This window comes from Terrapene carolina, unplaced genomic scaffold, assembly GCF_002925995.2.
Source record: "Terrapene carolina triunguis isolate 2854851 unplaced genomic scaffold, T_m_triunguis-2.0 Scaffold789, whole genome shotgun sequence".
In the NCBI taxonomy this organism is placed as follows: Eukaryota; Metazoa; Chordata; order Testudines; family Emydidae; genus Terrapene; species Terrapene triunguis.
The window spans coordinates 2,414,776-2,439,819 of NW_020665140.1; the positions used below are offsets into that span (position 1 = coordinate 2,414,776).

At 41.3% G+C, this 25,044-nt stretch overlaps 1 protein-coding gene across 2 annotated transcripts in view; it reads right to left on the minus strand.

Annotated features, from left to right (window-relative positions):
• Positions 1-25,044, minus strand: part of PDLIM5 (PDZ and LIM domain 5) — a 180,204-nt gene that overhangs the window by 124,072 nt on the left and 31,088 nt on the right. The window contains exons 1-2 of one of the 2 annotated variants that reach the window (XM_026660498.2): positions 11,213-11,328; positions 8,149-8,300 (exon numbers count right to left, since the gene is read on the minus strand). In XM_026660498.2, the coding sequence (XP_026516283.1) occupies positions 8,149-8,216 (68 nt within the window). In that variant the 5' untranslated portion in view covers positions 8,217-8,300; positions 11,213-11,328. Of the gene's footprint in view, positions 1-8,148; positions 8,301-11,212; positions 11,329-25,044 lie in introns of those variants that run through there. The other variant, XM_026660499.2, reaches the window with a different exon arrangement.

Here is a 25,044-nt window from a genome sequence, read left to right on the forward strand (position 1 = left end):
TTCTGGGCAAGAAATGTCTCTTATTGTGCATTTGCCTAGCAGAATGGGACAAACAACAACAACAACAAATTCAGAGTACTCATAAGGTCTTACTCAGCAGCAAAGGACCCTACTTGAAATGAGGTGGAATTGGAATTGTTTCCTTATCTATCATGGTTCAAATCATTGGACTGGCCAGATGGAGAACCACCATTTTAGCTGTGACTGCTGGTGCCAAAGATGCTGTAACAATAGGCCTTTTTCTTAGGCGTGGCAGGATTTGGATAATGTTCTCTTGCTATGCCTTGGTTACAAAGAGAACCTGAAAATATCAAAGAAGAGAAGTCCAGTAGGAAAAAGTCCCAGAACTGTCAATTTCCAGTTTTATCATGAGGCAAGTGATACCTGGTGTTTTTCTTAAAACTCCAACTGCTGGAATTAGAGCTCTTGAGAATATCAGCTTTTTTAAAAAAAAAAAACCAAAAGAAAAAAAAAATCTAGTTTTGATGGGTTGTGGGGGAAAAGGCTTGAAAACGAAGCAAGCATCCACTCAGAACAAGGTCCCAGCCTCACCATGAGAGCAGCACATAGTTAAAACTAAGTTTTATCATTAAATGTTACTTTAATAGTTTAATTAACCCAAAAGTGAGGTAGGCACCTCACAGTACAGCTATTGGACACCATGCCTGCCCTGAGGAGTTTACATTCTAAGTACAGACTTGACACAGTGGAGAATGGGTTAAAAAGACAATCGGGATCAATAATAATTGGGCCTCTTCAATGGGAGCTGTAGATGCTCAGAATCTCTAAAATCAGACTGTCCTGGCATTCATTTTGTATGAACCAGTGAAGGAGCTGCTAACAGGAGCTTACAGACAAACTGTGCTCAAACAAAGGCAAACCACCACACAGCCTGATTTCGTTGCTTGTGGCTCGTCTAGTGAAACAAACAAAAAGCCATACAAAACTGAACTGATCTTGTTCGCTTGGATGACGAGTTAAGCAGATTCTGGAAAATCACACATACAAAACACACTGGGAGGGGGGACACCACTTCAAAATTCTTGTATATTTTCTTGACTGGAAATATTTTCAATAGGACTATTCACATGCATAAGTGTTTATAAGATCAGGGACTCAGTGGGCAGGACTTATATAAAAGAAGTTCGTTTTTTACTAATGGTACCTTATTCTTTGCATATGGAATCAGTTTCTCTCCCCCACAGAACCAGAACACACATCAAGATAACCATTCTAGGGAGTTAATGTGGGATTTTCTCAAGCGCTCACCGGTGGACTAACTGTACTCCCACTGAAGCCAAAGGGAGTACTTTTGAAAACTCCATCCTTAAGCACTATTTTATAGTTAAAGGAAACTCATCCGAAAAGTCACTTCAGCATCTGATCAAGATAAAACTGTAAAACAGCAGAGACTTTTTTGGTGTGCAGCATTGGTGGATACTTGCTACTTCAGAACACTAAACATTACTGGACCACAGAGTCACTTCTCAATGCCTGTGCGCTTCTATTAATAGTAATGGAATAACAATTTTTTTCCAGAAATTTGACGGATATGACCTCACGTAACGGTAAAATCCAAGTTCTTTACCCTTCTGATTTTTGAGAACTGTAAAAACATGGAGAAAGGATTTTGTAGAAATATTCCCCCCCCAAACACATTTAAAATAGAAATTCTGACTAGCTATACACTTCAGTAGCTTACATAATTATTTACTCAAGCTGGAAATACATTAAAAAAGCCAACATCTGTTTTCCATCAGTCTTCATGGGAACCAAGAAAGTACTTTGACTGAAAAATAAAATATCGGGGAGCAAAAGAGCTACAAAGTCTTTGAGAGGAGGGTGAAGAAAGGACACACCCCATAAAAGCATATTTTCAGAACTTACAAAAGGCATTTCACTTTAACAAAATAAAGGATGTGAGGAACAGGACTGCAAGTTCTACAAAAGTCAGTTATTTGAGCCAATTACTACGTGTGGAATCAGCAAAAACAAAATTATATCCCCTAATGAAGAATGCTGGAAATATGCCCTTATGGGACATGCCTTTTAATACATGTTAAAAAATATGTACTTGAGAATACTTTTAATAATATTAGAGATTTACTACTCTGCACATCTGGCAAGTATGAATTCATACAGCTGTACTTAGGAAACCTCCAGGAAAGGATCTCTTTTTAACTGTGATACTTGTAATTCTGATTCCTTCCTAGGATAGCAAACAATTACACATTTGACCAATATATGGTACTATTTTATTCTGAAAAATAAAGTCATTTATTTTCCCTACAGAGGCATACTCTTCTGCAAACATTTGAGTACAAATTGCCAATTGATTGAACTGGTTTTCCACAGAACATAATGAACACTAACCGCGCATTTAAAGTCAGCATTAAATAATAAGTTGTTAAATATTTATCTCAAGACTTGAAGAAAGTCCAAATGAGAGAGACACATTAATAACCTTTTCCTAAGGCCTCCCCCCACCATCACGAACCCCAGTCCCACTGACTTCAGAGTCCATGCTAGCAGATCCCAATGCAGGACAAGGCCTTACACTACACATTCTCTGGACATGAACTCAGTCTTCCTGTATGCACAGATAGTGTCTCGCACATGGAGAGTGCTTCAGAATACACACATTACATTAAATTTCATTATTGATGTGCCTTACCAGGTCTACAGTTCACTAGAAAAAAGGACTTGATTTTTCATTTAAGTATGTCTAACCTTAAAAACATGCACCACACAATTGCAATGACAACTCAAAGTTTTGTTATGGTAGTCAAACAGCAGCAGAAGTATTTCTGAAAACAGTAATAAACAGAAACAGTATTTTCTAAAAAAGCATCAAGTTTCATACTTTATTTACTAGAATATCTCCTTTGCCTGGCATCCTTTTCTGCATGTCATAAAGCTACCATGATTTCAACAGCGTTAAAAAGGAGCAATGAACCACCATCCATAAAATGCCCTTCCCTACCAGTTGGGCAAGCCACCTCTCTTGCATCGTTCAATTCCTCCTAACCTCTCTCCCCCCAGTCAACCCACACCCACACCCACACACAGAGACCTTCCATCTTGCCTCTGAGGAATGAGGGTGTGGAAAAACATTAACAGCACAAGTGATGCGTTTTAGGAGTTACCATGCTATCTTATTGTAATGTTCTAGTCTCTCCCCCCTCTCTGCTCTGTTTATAAGCCTTACCTCATTGTCTTATAAAATACAGACCGCAACCCTGCACTAAGAACCACACCCCTGCATCCAAGTACTTCAAACAGGACTCCACACAGGCTCAGGGATCTATCAATTCTCTGTGTAGATTTGGAAATTTAAAATTACACTCAAGAACAGGAACTGAGTCTGGGTTTCTCAGAGTTGCCCAATATTTTGGCATTCAAATTAAAAACAGCAACACCAAGGACCAAGGTAACTTTTGAAGATTGCCAGCCCCAAGGAAGACATTCCACTTTGTTGGGTGGATTACACAGACAGTAAGTTATCTCCTCATGAAATATCTAGAGGGTACAAGCAGTTTCATCCTTGGAAGGCTTCCCAACTTCAATTATTTTAAAGATTTAGAAGGATTATATCAACCTGCATCAGCAGACAAGCCAGCTATTGTTAATCTCAGAATAAGCAAACTGTGTAAAATTGTTTCACGTTACAACCAGTAGAATGAAATACAGGAATTGACAGACGTTTATAGATCATTTTATATAATTTAGAATAAAGCTATATCAGGAGCCCATCGTCAGTCAATGTTCCCACTAAACATAAAAAGATTCTTGAATTACGAAGTATATTTCAGTCCTTATTCCCCAGTCTTTCACCTTACTGATTTCTTTCAACTCAGAATACAGCATATGGACATTACATTCAGAGCACACAGCCATCAGCTTGAGACATGATGCCCCATTCTCCGCACCTACAAAAATACCTTACTACTGATTCCAGTTAACCCTAAAGAAACACTGTCAGCTAAAACAAGTGTTTTCCTCCCTTCCCTCAACACCATTAGATAAAAAAATAAAAAAAAACATTCCTCTGTAGTGTCTGAAGTCAAATATTGCAGCATTGTGCTAATCCAGAATACTAGGTCAGAGTGTCTATTTTCATGGTCCAAACTGAGTGAAGAGAAGAAACAACCCAATACCCAAAAACCTCCAAGGAATCTCCTTCCTTGGAGGTTTTTAAGGCCCGGCTTGACAAAGCCCTGGCTGGGATGATTTAGTTGGGAATTGGTCCTGCTTTGAGCAGGGGGTTGGACTAGATGACCTCCTGAGGTCCCTTCCAACCCTGATATTCTATGATTCTATGAATACATGATGCAAAAAGTATATTCATTTTTGTTTAAAAAAGTAACTGTCACCTTTAATAAGCTCAGGGCTTAGTAACAGATAGGAAAATCTTTTAAAAGGCCCACATATAATATGACCATAGCTTTTTAACTCCTGTGTAACCATCATGCTCAAAAATCTCTGTTGTTGATCCAATCTTTGGAAAAATATATATACCTATTAAGAGGCCCTTCTATTTTCATTTCAAGGGGGTTCTCAAAGAATGAGGTCCTTTCAACTTGCCAGAACAGGTAGCTAATGCTGAAGAAACATTAAGAATCACGCTCCAAAGTTTCACCTGAGAAATACAAGGGTTGGATAGTTTGAACTCAGCATTGAGAAATGTGAAGTTGTTATTAATCAATTTTGTTCATGTTCTAATTAAGCAGGATTGTGCCATTTCAGTTTCTACATTGATAATACAAGGTAGCTCCCATGAGGCGATGGCTGCAGGGGCTGGGTTACTTCTGAGGTGTGCTGACATCTTTGAATTAAAAAGGCAAATATTCTGATAAGAGCCATTAAGAGACCAGCTGTTTGGTACTGGAAGACTCATCCACCCTATTTTTGAGAGTCTCAGAGAATTCCAACTAGTGAAATTCTTTTTCACACAACACACGGTTAACCTGTGGAATTCCTTGCCAGAGGATTTTCTGAAGGCTAAGACTATAACAGGGTTCAAAAAAGAACTAGATAAATTCATGGAGGATAGGTTCATCAATGGCTATTAGCCAGGATGGGCAAGGATGATGTCCCTAACCTCTGTTTGCCAGAAGCTGTGAATGGGCGACAGGGGGTGGATCACTTGATGATTACCTGTTTTGTTCATTCCCTTTGGGGCACCTGGCGTTGGCCATTGTTGGAAGACAGGAAGGCCAGATGCACCTTTGATCTGACCCAGTTTGGCCATTCTTATGAAATGCAAGCCAAAGCATCAGTGGCATAGGCAAGAAACCTATATAGTTTGATTCCAGTTAGTTGAAGACAAGATGACCCTGAAAGTCAGAACAATGGTAGCTATAGTTCTGGGAATTCCCTTGGGCCTCCATATCTTAGGAGTGGAGAGGCTAGCCCGAGCTTTATCTTCCAGAAAGGCCACTGAAATTAGTGAAGCCAGGCTGATTATCAGTGATTGCAGGAATACCATAGACATTTAGGAACAGCGAAACATTTTGGGAAATTTGTGTCACCAGTACTGCCTCTGATCTACTCCTTGGATACATCATTAATAGATGGCTTCTGAGAACTTCACTTCATAGTTCGGAGTACTGCCTTCTTTTCCTCTGTTTACTTGCTGATATGATTTGAAACACATCATCTTATTCCAGGCATGACAGAGTAGGAATAGGTTTCAGGGTCTGACTAGCACAGGGGTGGGCAAACTACGGCCCGCGGGCCAGATCTGGCCCCTCAGGGCTTTGGATCCAGCCCGTGGCACCGCCGGCCCCACGTCCCTGCAGCCCCCAGGCGGGGGGGGCACAGGGCTCCGTGCGTTGCCCTTGCCTCCAGGCACCGCCCCCCGCAGCTCCCATTGGCTGGGAGTGGGGAACAGCAGCCAATGGGAGATTCAGGCGAGGTACCTGGAGGTGCGGCGAGGGCAGCGCACGCAGAGCCCTCCGCTCCCCCTCCCCCAGGGGCCGCAGCGCTGCCCTGGCCCCGGTGCGCACCGCTGCCACCCCAGAGCCGCTTGAGGTAAGCAGGGCCGGAGCCCAAATCCCTCCTGCACCCTGCCCCCCAATTCCCTGCCCGCACCTCGCATCCCAACTCCCTGCCCTGAGCCCCCTCGTACATCCCGCACCCCTCCTGCATCCCAACCCCCTGCACTGAGCCCCCGCCACACCCTGCACCCGAGCCCCCTCCCGCAGTCTTCACTCCTCCTGAACCCCCGCCCTGAGCCCCCTCCTGCACCCAACCTCCTTCCCTGAGCCCCCTCATATACCCCGCACCCCTCCTCTGCCCCAATCCCTTGCCCTGAGCCCCTTCCTGCACACTGCAACCCCTCCCACACCCCACACTCCCTAGCAGGTACACAAAACAGGAACTATGAAAAAACAGCAGAGAAACCATTGCAGTGTCCTAAGCACCGGAATCTTGGACACAATTTGACTGCTGCTTCTACCTGACACATGATGCGTCAGAATGACATAAGAGTTCAGGACTCTTAATGGAGACCGCCAAAGAAACAATATGTTGTGATAAAATCATAAAAATGCGGTGTGATATGACAATGCAAACATGCACATTTCAAACAGATATGTGCGTGCGCGCACCCCCCCCCCCCCCCATTTTGCTACTCTTGCAAAATTTCTGGAAAGGGATCCAGACTCCGTTAGAGTCCTGAGCTTTCCCTCAAGAAAAACCTTCTCCTTCAACTGAAATTAAGTTCATAATCCAAGAAATACAAAACACTGAGTATTAGTCCCCAAATCCACTTATATAGTTTTTGGTTATCTTTACTTTACCCCTTGTTCTTACTGTTTGCCCTGGCCATCAACTTCTCAAGCAAAACAGCTTCAGATTCCCCATGAATAACATTGTTTTATCAGCTGTCACTTCTTCATAGCCTGCCCTGAGTACTTGTTTAAAAGAGCAAGACTGGACTATTTCCTTTAAAAAGGTTTTATCTTTTTAAAAGATTATATTACTTCACAGGATTAACAGCCTTCCAACTGCAGCTTGTTCAGAAAGCTTTTTACTTGAATGCTCATTGGTATAGACTCACAATATAAACATAAGATTGCAAACATCTGAGAAACCATCTGTAACAGGCTGGCACAGTTTGCCCGAAACATCGTTTGCAGTTGCTGATCTAGCTGGGAAATGTTCTGTTGACTCAAAGGCGTTCACTACACTTTTCTTCCTCCCTAAAATTCTTCACTAGTGCTAATAATTGTGGGTCCAATAGTGTCGGTTGCCCTCTAATGTTTTAACTACTGTTGCATCTAACCCCACTCACAGCAGGTCCTGTAGGAGACATATTTGTCTCATTGTTGCTGCTAGCACCAGTGGAGTTTTAGGGGGAAAGCTAAGTGTAAACAGAACTGCTGAAACAAGCAGCTTTTTCTCCCAGCCAGACATAAGGGAGGAAGAAGAGGCTCAAGAAAAAAGAGAATCTAGGATGTGGGCTGAGCAGTCAGGAGGGAGGAGCTACAGGAGCAGGCAAGCCTGGGAAAACAAAAGTTCAGCTCATATCCCGTACAGTTAGATATTATTAACAAAACCAAAGCTCCAGGAAAGGGGAGAGTTTCAACTTAACTCAGTGACAACTACAATAGAACGTCAGAGTTATGAACATCCCGGGAATGGAGGTTGTGCTTTCAAAAGTTTACAGTTGAACACTGATTTAATACAGCTTAGAAACGTCACTATGCAGAAAAAAAAGACTGCTTTCAAGCATCTTAATTTAAATGAAACAACCACAAACAATTTGCTTACCTTGTTTTTTTTCCAAACTTCTCCCCCCCCCTTTTTTTTTTTTTATGTTTAACACAGTATTGTACTGTATTGGGGGAAGATGTCTCTGCTGCTGATCGTGTACTTCTGGTTCTGAATGAGGTGTGTGGTTGAGCGATCAGTTCGTAACTCTGGTGTTCATAACTGAGGTCCTACTGTATGTCCAACAGCAGGTTAGGAAAGGCAGCCATCTGCTCACATTTGTATCTAACCATTTTCTAGATGCAATGAATACATCTAGCCCTACAATACCATTATCCTTCAATTATAGCCAGCAAATGCATACATTTAGCTAAATGATTTAGAGGTGTTCTTTCTTAAAACAGCAGATATTAAAGAAAAGAAAAATCTTACCTTTGCAGATTCATGTTCAAGTTGCCTGTACAGGCCTTAATCTTGTTTTGTGCTTCCAGATGAGTCATCCCATCTGTACTTGTCCCATCAATGGTGAGAACCACATCACCTATCCCCACCTGGGCTCTAGCTGCCTTGCCACCATCGTTTAACTGCAATGTCACAAATGCAATGAGTAAGTAGTATTCTTCTGTGGGTCATGTTAGCATTCTTTGAATATAAAGCTCACACAAGGTTATATGCATATCTACCTACATTTCTTATTCATAAACACACATTACATAGACGGTATAGACACACACCTCTTACATGAGAGCCACCTCTCCGTATAAGGTTATTTATTGTATAACTGAAACCCATCTTTCTGATCAAATAATAAAGAGGACTATTGTAATATTGTCACTGTCTGGCATACCTAGAGATACCTGTTTCACAGAGAGGAATTTAGGACTTGAAGACACCCATTCTTAGAAATCAGGGAGCAACTTCTGTTTCAGAATGCCAGGGGAGGGAAAGTGAGGTACACATCTGTGATTGAGAGAAGAGTTGCCCACCAAACAACCACTATCAAGAAGTGGCCTATATTTGAGAGTCCCCAGTTTGTAGACCTTGGGTGATTATTTAAAAGAGAGGTAGTATACTGTACAAGACGACAATTACGTGCATTTAAAAAAAATTGTGTTGACACTCCAACCTCTGCTTGATCCATAAAAACAATACACAGCTCTTTCAAAAAGGGAAATCCCTCAGGAATTTAAATTTTTAAATATATGGGCAAATTGTAAGGTTTGACACCTGCAATGGGTCAAGAAAGCCAGTATTTTAAATACCAACATGTCTGGGGCTAGAAGTACTGCAATACCAACAACACTTAAAATATACACTGGAAGCATTTTTTTAAATTATTCACACGATGTGTGCTGGTATCATGGTACCAAAACTTTTTGTTGATAGAGGGATTAAGGGAGATGTGCCAACTAATCATATTTGGAATCAACTATCCCAAAAATTGCAGGCCAGCACAACTATTTTTCCCCCCAGTTCAAACTAAAAGGAAACATTGAGAGTGAAAGACAGAATACTGAGTGGCGGTAGATGGGGGTGGGGAAAAGCAGACAAGGGATAAAGAAAACTTGCTTGTTCCAACAACATTTTGAAATTATTATACGCAGCTGAATTCCTATTTGTACAGAAACAAATTTTGCATCATTAATCAAAAGGGAAGTTACAATTCATCAAGAAATTGCTGTGTAGACAAACCTTTTGCTCACACTCCTCCACTAACTGCACAGTATAGTAAGTACCCAAGTTACAGTAAAATATTGGCTGAAGAGCCCATTATATGTGAAGAGAAGTATTAACACACCAGTTATACACTAATCAGGCAAAATTAAGCACAGCTTCCTGCCCATCCTAGCTAGCACTGACAAGCTCTAGCTCCTCACCCAAAACCTGCTGAAAAGCATTACTAATCCCCAGCCTCAAACAGGTGGTGACCGAGAGGTGGCTTCCTTCCCAAGATGTGCCCATTACAAATGATGACTCTTTGCAGGGAGAGGGAGATTGAGACACACCTATGAATGTTTGGCCAAGTCTGATCTCATTAATAGCACTTTTCATTTGTACATTTTGAAATGCTATCGCTGTCTATGTACAGCTCTCAGCCCTAAATACAGGGTCAAACCAGCACGTACCTATTTTATAGTACATCACAGAAGACTAATCATCAGCTGATGGGCAAGGGAAACAGAAAACAACTGAAAGACCTTAGGAGGAAGGAAACCCTATCCCAAGCTGTGTCATGTTTTTGTTTTGTTTTAAAAGGGTTGCTTTTATAAGTGCAATCGCACCCACACCATATGTTAATGCATGGAAGAAAGAGGATATGGAATTGAAAGAACAGATCAAGCTAGGTGCAAAGCCAGCTAACTTCCATAAATCTCTCTCTGAATCCTTGGGTTATTAATTTCAGTGCTGTACTTACAATACGGAGCATGTTTCCACCAAATCTGAATCGCAGCTGTAAAACCAAGTTATATTTTACATTACCTATTATGCTTAATAAAGAGCATACTGTTCACAAACTGCAGAAAGGATCTGAAACAGAAAAGTGAAAATGTCCCACCACTTAGACGTAGAACACCACATATAGCCTGGATAGCTCATTTAATCTAGGACTGGAGAGAGAGAGAGAGAGAGAGAGCGCGAGCGAGCGAGCGAGCGCGTAATCCATCACCTGCTGAGGCCAGTCATTGCTGACACCAGCCCCCCCATCAGAAAATCTTTCTTTGGTCCCTCAACAGAGACTGACTTCATGGCTTGCAGTAAAGATCTAGTCTTTGCCAAACAGGGGTGTTCAGAGAACTTTCTAATATGCACAACAAAATCATGTATCAAATTTCAGATTTAGCCACTGTTTGATTCCTAAAAGACTAAAACAAGTAATTAATAGGGAGGCCAATTTTTTTTAAATCCAACATAATGCCAATTTTCCCAGAAGTGATAATATTGCTCTAAAATGTGTTCTAAGTCCAAATTTAATAAAAACTAGGTCTTGATTGGGACCAACTTCAAAAGTAACATTATAGAAAACGTCTTCAGTGCAGTTTTTTTTTAAACAAACAAATCAAAAACATCACAACAAAAGCTAAATGTTTGTTTTGCTTTCTTAAAGTTTATATAGTCTACAGGGTACCCTATTCATTTTGCAACATGCAACACACCAAATTTGCAAGAGAAGAGTCTCTCCTCATCTCTGTATTGTATGTTTCAAAAAAAAAAAATCATTTTCCTAGATATATACACTTTATCTAGAAAGAGTCATCTATCAGTGGCAGTGGATCAGATTTGCCCCAATGATTTTTACTGATTAATCAGTAAAAAAATGGTTAATCATTTATTGTCCACCAGTCTGATCAGAATCAAGCCAATGTCTCCTCCTCCAAATAGATAAAAATAGACAGGCAGCATTCATGAAATAGCAAGTGAATTATTAGCTGAAATATGTAATAGGAAGTTATTGAGAAGACAAAAAAGCAAAATAGAAAATAGAGATGGAAAATACCTGTTCTCGTTTTCATCCTCCCGCTCCATGTGGGATTGTTCCCTATAGTATATTCTTGGATATTTTGCCCAGTCTAGTTTCAAAACGACTTGTGTAATGAATTTTACTCCTTTTCCTAGGAAACTATTCCACAGTCTAACCCCACCCTTCCCCCATACACGATATTCAGCCTAAAGTTTCCATTGCTCACACTTTCTACCATTACTCCTACTTGTAAGGGTAGGTCTACACTACAAATTTACATCAGCGCAACTGTGCTGCATCTGGTGAAGATGCCCTAAGCCGGGGTAGGCAACCTATGGCACGCGTGCCAAAGGTGGCACGTGAGCTGATTTTCAGTGGCACTCACACTGCCCGGGTCCTGGCCACCGGTCGGGGGGGGCTCTGCATTTTAATTTAATTTTAAATGAAGCTTCTTAAATGTTTTTAAAACCTTATTTACTTTACATACAACAATAGTTTAGTTATATATTATAGACTTATAGAAAGAGACCTTTTAAAAACGTTAAAATGTATTACTGGTACGCAAAACCTTAAATTAGAGTGAATAAATGAAGACTTGGCACACCACTTCTGAAAGGTTGCCAACCCCTACCCTAAGCCAAAAGGAGAGAGCTCTCTCATTGGCTTAACTCCACACGAGAGGCAGTAACTACATCAGCAGGAGAATTTCTCCCACTGAAATAGCTCTGTCTACATGGGAGGTGAAGGTCGGTATAACTAGGTCTCTCAGGGGTGTGGATTTTTCAAGAAAGTATGTAGTGCAGACCGAGCCCGTCATAAACATACAGCTAAGGGTAGCATAAAATCCCTCTTTACCCTGTAAAGGATTAATTCCTCTTTTACCTGTAAAGGGTTAAGAAGCTCAGGTAACGTAGCTGACACCTTACCAAAAGGACCAATAAGGGGACAAGATACTTTCAAATCTGGGGGGGGGGGGGGGGGGCTTTGTCTGTCTGTTCTGTGTGGCATTTGCCAGAGACAGATCAAGAAAGCAAGCAATCCAACTCCATTATTATTAGTAAGTATTAGCGAAGGAATGCGTTAGCTTACTTTTATTTTGGATGGTGATTTCCTTTGTAGGAAGAGGGAGGTTTATCCCTGGTTTTCTAACTTTAAGGTTTTGCCTAGAGGGGAGATCCTCTACGTTCTTGAGTCTTTTGTTATTCTGTAAAGTACTTATCTTCCCAATTTTACAGAGGTGATTCTTTTACTTTTTCTTTAATTAAAATTCTTCTTTTAAGAACCAGATTGATTTTTCATTGTTCTTAAGATCCAAGGGTTTGGGTCTGTGTGTTCACCTGTACTAATTGGTGAGGATATTATTCTCAAGCCTCCCCAGGAAAGGGAGTGTAGGGGCTTGGGAGGATATTTGGGGAAGGTATGGCTCCAAGTAGCCCTCCCTAAATGTGTTTAAATCACTTGGTGGTGGCAGAATACTGTTCAAGGTGGAATGTGTGCCTTGGGAAAGTTTTTAACCTAAGCTGGTAAAAATAAGCTTAGGGGGTCTTTCATGCGGGTCCCCACATCTGTGCCCCAGAGTTCAGAGTGGGGAAGGAACCCTGACAGAGCCCAACTCACTGGTCTACCCTAAATTCCTTTCCATCCTTGGCTTCTACCCTTCAAGTACTTTTGACATTGGACAGGCTACATGAATTTTAGCTCTCCATATTTCTTCAGTCATTTACTGCTCTTCCCTGAATTTCCTTCAGTTTTCATCTGAGGGCTTGTCTAAATGAACTGTTAGCACGGGGCAAGCCAGTGTGTAAATCTACTGTGCACTAGTGTGCTGCAAAACAACTGCCTATGTGGAGATTTGGAGCAAAAGTTCACTAGTGGGCAGTGACCTACTCCCATTTCTAAGCGGAGTAGGTCAATGTGCAAAAAGCAACTTCTAGTGGATGGCACCATGGTCCACGTGGGCACTTAATGAGTGGCAGGCTAGGATAGGGAAGATTTACACCCCAGTTAGTGCACGACAAACTGTTTGTCTAGAAACACCCTTACATTCAGGGGCCCTGAGCATTATGTAAAATAATAAGCAAGGGCTCAGCAGTTACACAGAAGGAGCAGTCTTTTGTCTACTCAGTAATGTGCGTCCCCTCCAACTACAACTAGAGCTGGGACAAGTTTTTCAGACTTATAGTTTTATTTGTAGTTTTGGGTCAACCAAAGCTATTTGCAAATTTGACACAACAGATGAAAGTTCAGGCAAAAGTCACAGGGGATTGCCATTCACAAAGTAGTAGGTGGATGGCAATTCCCCCCCCTTATACCTAATAGCCTAGTGGTTAGGTCATTCACCTGGGATGTTAGAGATTAAGGTTCAAATCCCTGCCCTGGAGAAGGGACGTGAGCCGAGTAACCACGAGGCTGGGGAATCCTGGGTTGGTTCTCTCTTAGTCTCTCCTGTTGAAGGTGTTCAACTTTAGTTATTACATAAGTTGGAACAACTTCAACAGGAGAGAGAGAGAGAGCGAGCCCACCCTCACAACACCTTAAAGCTTGGTAGTTAGTGCACTCAGCTGGGAGGAGGGAGATGTGGGTTCAAGTCACTGTTCCCTTTGCACCACTCAAGTTGACATCTATCGGATCCAGCTCTTTAGGCACTCTCCAGGGCCAATATAACCCACCATCATGAACACCTATCCCACCCTCAATGTGTAGTTAGGACACATCTATGCTCCAGCAATCTTCCACTCCTGGAATGGCCGTTGGGGGCTATCGTATCTGGAGTCATTTAGAGCAGAACTGAAGTTGCACCTAGCCAGTCCCAGAACCAAAGAAGAAAAGCTATTTAAAATCTCCTTTGTGTTACCCACTCCTTCCTCCCCAAAACAGCAGTGCATTGGAGTCACGCAGGCTCTGGCCCATCTCAGGATCTGGCCCGTAACTTTTGCAGGAATAAAAAGTCACTGCAAGATACATATGCAAATAACAGATCTTTGCTAAATAAGCTTCTTGTAGGCACTTTTTTGGAAGCTAAGAGCCATATCATTATTATAGCCCTTCGCACAGCAATATTATTGGCACGGCCAGCAGGCTAGCTAGCCAGCCTTAATGCTCGCTTCCAAACCAAAATATTTTATTCCAAATTTAAGTCCAGATCACATTTATACAGCTGACACAACCAACCATAAAAAGGTGTTATGAGGCAGCTCTGTAAATAAATTCAAGGTTTCCCCTGGCCTCACATCTAAACAGGATTGTAAGAGTTTAGGTCAAAGCACTGTTGGTTACTAGAGGGTTTTATTCTGCTATGCATTCATTAATGTACACACAGTCTCATCAGCTGGAACTGCCATAATACTCAAATACATGTGCTTCCACATGCAACTATGAACTGCACGTGTTTAATGGCCTGCATTTTTGCCTACACTTTTAGTGGTCTTTAGAAACTCTCAAAATCTGGTAAGAGTTGGAACAATCTTAAAGATGTAAACAATGCACAAAACAAGAGAGGAAGTTAAAAGGCAAAATAAGATATTTTTAAAAGTTAATGTGAATTGTATTCTAAAATTTCTGTAAAAAAACACCAATAAACTGATACTTTTGGATTAATACTGCATTTGGAAATAAATAGGAGTAACTTTTTTGTGTTGGGGAGTTTTTATTAAACAATATAATGGTACTGTAAACTTTTATAACTATATAGACTTGAACTCACCCTTAAATTTCTATATTGGATGTGAAATTTAACAATTTTTTCTATACAATGCAACATAATTTTCAACTCAGTTTTCACTCGGGCATTTGCCAAGTCTGCACTCTCTTTGGCTTGGTCTACACTATCAATTTATGTCAGTGTAACTACGACACTCAGGGGTGTGGAAAGCAGTTATATTGACCTAACCCCCGATGTAGACAGTGCTATGTGCCCCCGACAGAGCTACTGCCTCTCGGAGGGGGATAAGAGGGGTGGAGTACCTACACCAATGGGAGAAGTTCTAACTGTAAGTGTAGACAAGCCCACAAGGTACATCTACACTGGAATAAAAGACCCATGGTATGGGGTCCCAGAGCTCAGGCTCCAGCCCAAGCATCTACCCAGCAATTTTACAGCCCCACAGCCTGAGTCAGCTGACCCAGGCTAGATGCAGGTGTTTGGTTGCTGTGTAAATGTACCCAAAGGCCGTGTGCTTTTCGGGCCCTGCTCTGTCAACATCCTCTTGCATCCTGCACACAGTCGCTCTCTCCCACCTGTTGGCCAACTGCAAGACTGATCCCACACACCTTGAAACCTGAATTTGAAAGTTTAAGTGTGTTCCTGGCAAGTTACCGGTCTTTTGATTTTACTCAGAAAAAGTGACTTTACAAAAATGGCTTTCTGAAGTATAGCTATCACTGACCCCATATCAGATTGGCTCAGAGTCAGGTTTGAACTGGAACTCAAGGTCATAACACCCCAAACTTTGGGATTGGTTGGATTCAAACCACTCTAAGATTCTGGATTCAGGCTGGATCCAGAACTGCTGATGTAAGAGAGATTTCCATTTCAGACCCCCAACATCATGTGCTTCATTTAGTGAGGTTCCTCCTATCCCTTCCTGCCTATCCCACCAGCACCATCTCTCAGGGTTGTGGATTTTTCACACTCCTGAGACATAGCTATGCTGATAGAAGTTCCCAGTGCAGATCAGCCTTGAGTTGTAAATCTCTGTACACCCACCAACAAACATTTTGCAGTTGTACCTTGCTTGTTTATTCTGTAGATGTATTAACCAGAAAAGAAACCAAATCACTCTCCTATAGTCACGTCAGCTCTGCGGTGCTAGAACCAGCAGCAAAGTCTTATTTTTTTCCTTCTGAGCTAAGCAAATGTGACTATGAATGTCCCCAAGATAAGATTGGCACCACCTTCCTACTACATTCCCCTTTCTGACTATTACCATACTTCAGTATCTGACATTTATGAAGTATCTTTCACACCTAAGGATTTCAACAAACTTTACACTTGAATTTTAATCTAATATCCAAGTATAATCAATTAGTATTAATCAAGAACCACTTGATGGGCCAGCTGTAGGAGTGATGCATAAGGTGGTATAAGTTACACACCTGTCAGTGAATGTAAGGCATTTGAGCTAGTAGACTCTATTCAAGCAGGGTCTCGAAGGCAGTACTAATGGAAGTAGGTGGGTCGGAGGGAATTTAACTTGTTCTTACACCCTCCTGTTAGTTGCTTTTCCTGCTATTCTCTTTTCTTAGCTTCTCAGAGTGTAAAACTCAGACTCCCTTTGACCTACTCACCAATGGGTATATCTTGAACTTCATCTCGAACTTCATCTCTGAATTTCTCCCAAATCTGTAACGGCCACTAGATTTTAGGACCTGTGTTTAATGGCTCATCTACAAAGAGAGGCACTATTGAGTGCCTGTCAATCCTATGCTATACAATACTAGAGCAACAGTCTAACAGCAAGTGACTTGGACAGCCACAAACTCAATCACCAGTACAAGTTCCTGCAGCACCTGGGTTTTCCTTGGCCAACACTATTCAAGCATTTGACCTGGATTCTGCTTTGTTTGAGAGATCTAATGAGAACATAGCCTAAGTTTGTGTGGCTGCTGGCAAACTAACAGGAATATATTTTTTACTCATGTCCCACTGCTAAAGAAAGCACTCACTGTGCACTTCTAGGAGGGGGCAGGGATACACTAATAAATCATTTGATGGGCAATTGCCCAGTTTAACTTCAAAGAACATGACAGGTTCAATGCAACACTTAAGGGAAACATTAACCAACGTCTGCTGCCACCACAAAATCTACTCAAGCACATTTTAAACACAGCCCACATTGAGTGTGTGATCTAATTAATATTGTGATGTTGCAGGCAAATTAAACTATTTATGTGACCTCTCACGAGCACCTTCACTTTCACAAACAACTCATTGCTGGAAACTAACTTCAGAGGGAAGTTCACCCTTGCAAAGCTTAGCTTTTATTGTACTGTAAATCTGTTTTCTTCGTGTGCACCCAGGCAATTGGCAAACACACACGAAAACAGTATTCCGAAATCCTTATTGCTGAAGGCTGACATAGCGCAGCAAGGCATCTGCCGAATGACATTTACAGTACCTGCAAATGTCAGGCTCTTTTTCTCATTGGATTATGAGAAACAGGATTCACAGGGCCTCTTTAAAAATAAACACCCACTAATATACTGCGCTCACGCAAATGTTGAGCTGCCAAATGCCAAAAATAGCCATCTGGCATTTACGCAATGCATTTCATCCAGCTGGATCCCAAAGTGCTTTACCAACCCCACTGACCATAGGAATCATATCCCTTTTGTTCACCAGTCACATCCAGGGCACCTCTGGGCTGAGACACAGCAACATTAACACTGCAGGCTAGAGGAGGAAATGAAAAACCGTGTATTAGAGCCCTGCAGCGGGACTGGGATCCAGGACCCACTGCCATCATAGCGGGATAAATATTCAAACAAACAATGAGGGAGCAGGATTAAAAAAAAAAAGACTACCTCCTGCACCGCAAACATGAACTTTCATGAACATTATTTTTTTAATCCTGCTCCTGTCCCGCCCCACAATACCCCCTCCCATTCCCTCCTGCATTTTTTGTTGAATTTTTATCCCATTGTCATTGTTACAGCAGCGGGTCCTGCAGGATCCGTGGGATCCCAGTCCCGCTGCAGGGTACAGCCCAGGACGCACTGCCATAATAGTGGGATAAAAGTTCAAACAAACAATGAGGGAGCAGGTGGGAATGGGAGTGGGAATTGCAGGGCAGGATGGGGAGCAGGATTAAAAAAATAGTCCCGCGCAGGGCTCTACTGTATATAACTGAAACTGAAGGAGAAAAATATTAGGCAGAATGTTGTTGCCCAAACTGTAATTTGGCCAGGAAGCTCAGATTAAAACTGATGTTGTTACAAAGAATGCAATGGGATTATTAGTGGCCATGTATGTCGCCCAAAAGCAAGAGCACTTCTTTTAATCAGATACTGTATGTGTCGGTTTCATATCCACGGAAAGCAAAATATGAACATAATTCTGCTCTCTATGAAGTCAAAAGGACCTCAAAGACTCACTGCACCACAAAGCTGGCAGGGTGTCTCATTACATAAACCAGGCACCCAAGTCTTTTCACGATCAGGACCTAAGATAACAAGTCGTCCAAACTGAATGAAAACTGCCACCTGTTAACAGCCCAAAGTATACTTGACTTTACTAGTGTTCAGACTTGTCACATCAAAACTAATGCTTGGAAATGAAGATCAACTCTATAGTGACACAGTAGATCTTCCGGGTATGCTATAGCTTAGCCTTCCTTGTCACTTTACAATTCAACACCACCCCTATTTATCAGGTGCAAATCCAAGGAGGAGGAAGGGGAAAGCTGCACTTAACAACCTATTCTAGGACTGTCTGACAAGCAGGCATTTGTACTGTGCACTGGTCCTAGAAGGAGTTCTTGGGATAGCACTGTTCCCTGCTGAACAAGACCAACAACAGGCTGGACTGGCTCTCAGACAACATAGCCTTGGCAATTATTTCACTGATTGTGCCACTGTGACGGGTTAGATCACAGAACCCCGCTTGGGACCTGCCAAGTGAGGTGCCAAGACTACTTCTGCCCCTGCTTTCCCTGCCAACTCGGGATCCCAGCACCCTGTCTTGCTAAGCCAGACACACCCGTCTGAATTACTTGCCCCAAAGCTGCAGACTTAACTGAAAGCAGCTTACAGAAGTGTTCTTGTCTTTAACACTCAGATGCCCAACTCCCAATGGGGTCTAAAACCCAAATAAATCCGTTTTACCCTGTATAAAGCTTATACAGGGTAAACTCATGAATTGTTCGCCCTCTATAACGCCGATAGAGAGAGATGCACAGCTGTTTGCCCCCCTCCTCCCACAGGTATTAATACATACTCTGAGTTAATTAATAAGTAGAAAGTGATTTTATTAAATACAGAAAGTAGGATTTAAGTGGTTCCAAGTAGTAACAGACAGAACAAAGTGAATTACCAAGTAAAATAAAATAACACACACCAGTCTATGGCTAATCCAACTGAACACAGATAAAATCCTCACCAGTTCCAGAATGCTTCCTTTTACAGACTGTCCCCCACACTGACCGGCATCAAGCAGCTCACCTGGCACTACTCAGTCTATGAGGCGGGAGGGGGCAAGCAGAGATGCATACAAGTTTTCCTAAAGGGTCGATTTTAGGTTTGTTAGTGTCAAAATAAGGCCAAGATTCTTCTGTTATTCGCATCTTCAGCATCATAGGTTTAGAAAACAGAGTCATCCTTTTTAGTTCAACTTCACTGTATCATTTTATAATCTAACAAAATGAAGAGCAGTACATAATTTCTTTATGAACTGTAAATTGCAATGCAGTTAATGTGCTTTACAGATAGAAGCAGTTTTAACCTCCATTTCAGTACCTAATGGAGAAAGCGAGTTAGACAAAAAAAACTTTTGTTTTACTTACGGATATATTCCTGCTGAAGTCCATAGGACTACTGATGTGAATAAGTCAAATAGAGTTCACCCATCATCTCCAGTGAGAGGAAAGATTCCATCCACACAAATTTATCAGTATGTCCAACCAATTGGTTAATGGGGAGGGAAAAATGATTGTGTCGGAGGGTGAAGCCTGGCATATGTGGATGATTTTGAGATGTGGAAGGAGAGGACACAGGGAAGAAATAGCAATCAGGGAAAAGTCTTAGGGTGATATATATACACATAATCCTTAGAATAAGAGCCATGTTGTTTGTCCATGTTCTGATGTCAAGATGGAGGAACATCACAATGTCTAAGCAGATCTCGGTCAAATTTTCAAAAATGCCTAACTGGCTTAGGAGCCTCAACCCCATTTTCCAAAAGTGACTTATGCACATAGGTTACTTAAGTCCTAGGTGTCAGTCTCTTTTGAAAATGGGACTTTTGCATTTTTGAAGAGTTTCTCAATAGTATCTTTTCAAGCGATTTAAACAATTATCTATTCAGATGCTAAATTGTTGGAGATATTTAAGATCCCACTACTTTTCCCTAAGCCTTCTTTCAAGAAAGTCACTTGTGTTCTCATACTATAAGTATGTCTCAGAGCTCCACTTATTTTAACTGGCAGTCTTCTCTCAAGATTTTTTTTTTTTTTTTTGGTATTGAGACTCTTTAGTATTAATCCAGGCTGAGATACTATATGCAAGTGGTAAAAGACGACTGCCTAGTTTATTTCTCAGAACGATGCAAAGAGTGTGGAATGAAAACCAAGCTAAAAGTATATATATCAAACAAACCTAACCTTTCTACATCAGCTCTAGTTTGTGAGGTGCATGTAAATGGGTTCTCTCTCTCTCTCTCTCTCTCCCCCAGATCTTTTTGCACAGCCAGCACAAATTACTTCAACATCGAAGCATGCAACATGCAATTGGAATGGCTAAAGAGGCATCACTTTACAAAACAATTTGCATGAAAAAAAGAGTTTCACATGTCTGTCACTTTTATTGCAGAATGTCAGCAGCACTATCTAACATGCACTTGGCAGGCAGCATCCATTCAGCCATCATCTGGCTATCACCAGAAGTAGCTGCATATCATCTGCGAGACCAAAATTTTTGTTGGTTTTAGGAAATTTGGAATGTTCCAACAAATAGCTTATTAAGTTAAAAAAAGCAAATTATTCCTGGGGTTTATTTCCCTGCCCTCCCTCCACCAGCTACCTTCCATTTGAGAGATGAAATATTTATGTGTAACCGAGAACATATGCATATGTAGACATACATAAACATTCCTAACAAAACTAAAGAAAAAAGACACGCAATTAACGTAATTACTGTTCTCCAATGACGTTTAATTAAAGTGTGAAGAGAGAGAAGCGAGTATAGGTATAGTCACATTTTCTCTGAAACCAAACAGATCCACCTTGTGTGCTCAGGCCAGTTTAAGATTGTGTAAGCAGGAAATACACATTTTCCTGTCTTCTGCTGCAGGATCATTTCTGTTTGTTTGTTTTTAAGATGGTGCATCTAATTCAACTGAGCAAATGCCCATGTGGATTCTATGGTGCAGTTTGTTAATTAGCCTAATATGTGCCACCTTGTCTTGCCAATTTTGAGGGGATATGACTTGAGGAACATCTCTCAATCAATAGGGTAGGGTTTTCACTTTGACCTTCACATGCCTGACATGTTGCTATCTGGCCAAGCTGTCCCCACCCTGAGTGATTTCTTTCCAAAATAAGAGAGCAAAGGTAAGAAGTTGCACACCTCTATTTCACACGTTTCCAGAACACAGCCTGAAAATAAAATCAAACCATTTTTAATAAACTCCCATTAATAGAACAGTTGGCTAGAGGACAAAAGGACATCCATAAAAGTGATAGAAGACTTTGAAAAGAAGGCCCATGAAGAAAAGTTAAACAACTGGGCATGTTCAATCTGGAGAAACGGTTGACTTCGGGGCAGAAATAGAGTTTACTAATATGTAAAAAGGTAAGCTAAAGGACAGAGATGCATTAGTCTCGTTTGACAACTAAGACAGAACAAATAGCAGTGGGATTAAACTACAGCTGGTAAATTTTAACATCACATTGTCCCCAATATTTAAGCTTGTTATTCAACGGCTGTGGGATTGACAGCACTAGAAAGGCACCAAATGTTCAGGTCAACAGTCACCAAGGATGATTTATGACAGTGCTTCTCCAACTCTTCTGCATGAACCCCACTGGCTCTCAGAGCTCTTCTTCCTTCCCAGCCACCTGCCTGCCTGCCTCCCTCTTCTCTCCCCAGAGTGGAATAGAGAGAGCAGCTCTGGAGGATTTGGGGTGTGCAACGACGTACCCACCTGTCCATGGTAGCCGTGGGGGAAATGGTGTGTCTTATCGAACAGTCTGACAAGAGAAGGCAAAGTGACCAGAGAACAAAAACCCAGGATATTATACATATAAAATGATGGAGTTTAAATTAGCTGTTACAACTCAAGAAAGAGATCTGGGAGTCATTGTGGATAGTTCTCTGAAACAGCCACTCAATGTGCAGCGGCAGTCAAAAAAGCAAACAGAATGCTGGGAATAATTAAGAAAGGGATAGATAATAGGGCAGAAAATATCATGTTGCCGTTATATAAATCCATGGTACGCCCACATCTTGAATCCTGTGTGTAGATGATGTTGTCCCGACTCCAAAAAGATATATTGGAATTGGAAAAGCTTCAGAAAAAGGCAACAAAAATTATTAGGGGTATGAAACGGCTTCCGTGTGAGGAGAGAATAAGAAGACTGGGACTTTTCAGCTTGGAAAAGAGATGGCTAAGGGGAGATATGATTGAAGTCTATAAAATCCTGACTGGTGTAGATAAAGTAGATAAGGAAGTGTTGTTTACTACTTCTCATAACACAAGAACTAGGGGTCACGAAATGAAAATTAATAGGCAGCAGGTTTAACACAAATAAAAGGAAGTATTTTTTCCTCACAACACACAGTCAACCTGTGGAACTCCTTGCCAGAGGATGTTGTGAAGGCCAAGATCATAACAGGTTTCAAAAAGAACTAGATAAGTTCATGGAGGATAGGTCCATTGATGGCTATTAGCCAGGATGGGCAGAAATGATGTCACTAGCCTCAGTTTGCCAGAAGCTGGGAATGGGCAACAGGGGATAGATCATTTGATGATTACTTTTTCTGTTCATTCCCTCTGGGACACCTGGTACTGGCCACTGTCGGAAGACAGGATACTGGGCTAGATGGACCTTTGGTCTGACCCAGTAGGGCCATTCTTATGTTCTTAAAAACTCATCTGACAATTTCATAGTACATAAATTAGTAGCAAAAACATTTTAGAACTCATTACTGATAGAAATTTCTTATTACATACTAATGGCTATTTCACTTTTACATTCCTAGGAGAATGCAACATATAGCAAGGCTGCACTAGTCAAGGGCAGAGAGGAAGAAATTACAGTAGATGATGAGCAATATAATAAGGGACTGGTGAGAGCTTCTGCAAGCTGGTTAGAGAATAAAGACCAGATCCTGCAGGGAAAGGCAGCAAGACATGAATACAGCCTGAATACAAGGGCCCATCGGGAGGAGGGAGTTAAAAACAATGTCTACATTACAGGCCTGAGTGGCTGGGAGGACAATGTTGGCATCAACAGCGACCAAACATGCAGGAAGCTGAAAAAGAGTAGCTCAGTTTTCTCAAATTCCATTTGAGCTGGCAGCAGGGTATCCACAAGGATGTGTCAGAAAGACAAGACAAGCCAAGAGGCAGGAACTTCTATTAAATCGCAATACATCCACTTTCAAGTTTACTCTCAAACTTCTTTAAGCAGAAAAGCACTAATGACTAGCACATTCCTTTGTTCAGACGAAAAACAGTTAAATGTAAATAAAGCAAGATAAAATAATGGAGATAAAACATAGAAGTGCTTCCAAACACATGGAATGTAACAGTTAAATCAATTATGCACACCAAATATGCTGCAGACCCCATCATTCTGTATTCATTAACTATGTTAACAAGAATAGATGTATGTTTTCCATTTAAAATCATGGCTACAGAATTATTTATTACTAACCAAGTACAAGCTTTTGAGCAGAAAGTTTTTTTTTTTTTTGGGTGGGGAGGGAGAGAGGATGGAGAGAGGAGAGAGAGAGAATTAGATGCTAACTCTTGGTGGACCTCTTGCCTTTTATGTGCCAAGGGGATACTAGCAGACATTTATTTTAAAATGGACTTATTGTCTTGAATACCTGAAGTACAGAAACCACAGAGTAACATTTTAAAGGAGCTACATATTAATAAATTCATCCCAGCTATTTATAGTTAACACATGAAACACTTCAACCCAAGTTCAGCGATATACGGGAACTGCCCACTGATTTTTGCATTTCTAAATTTACAGGATGAAACAGTTTTAGTTTACTTTCATAATTCCAGATTAAATGCTGTTTATTTTTTATAAATGTACAATACTAGACACAACCCCAATAAAACCCTTCTAAACAAACAGCGCTCATAAGTATAGTCCCAATGACAAGCGCGCTGAAGATTTTTTTAATTTAGGCAGAAACATGAAAAAAATCCACTTGCCCGCGGCAAGTAGGAAGCCTTTCAAGAGTAATGACATTATCGTCTACAGAACTGAAATCTTAGTAAAAATAATTTTTCATGCCCTTATGATTGCCAAGATGACCTTCAACAAGCATGACACAAATGGAAACTGATGTAGTGCTTTATCTTACTGAGTCGGCAGATAGTGAACTCCAGTGCCTCTGCTCATAGCCTTGTCAAATTACAGCACCATGAAACCTAATCGGAGTCGTCTTATTTTCACTGCTGCAATTCAAAATCCTCCAGGTAGCAATCAAACTGAAAAGAATCCGCTCGATATTTTAAAATGGAGGTTCCCCATTATCTACTTCATATTACTGTTACTTGGACAAAACACATCTCTAAATACTCTGAGGAAAGTTGACTGTCCAACATGGGATGACATATACAGGTTCAAATTATAGCAGCTTCTGAAGAGCCACCAAAAAAGGACTGAGTCCAAGGACTCACGTGCCTATAATAGTAAAATTATTCTTTATAATGCACTATGAGTATGCCCTTCTGAGAGATGGACTGTCGTGCCATATAAAGTCTAGGGTTACCATACGTCCGTCTTTTCCCCGGACATGTCCGGCTTTTTGGTAATCAAACCCCGGTCCGGGGGGAATTGCCAAAAAGCCGAACATGTCCGGGAAAAATACCGCTGGCCAGGCACTCCCCCTCCCGCGGCTGCTGTGCTCCTCCCCTGACTCTTCGGCTCTGTTTAAGAGCCGAGCTGCCCGAGCGCTACCGGCTTCGGGCA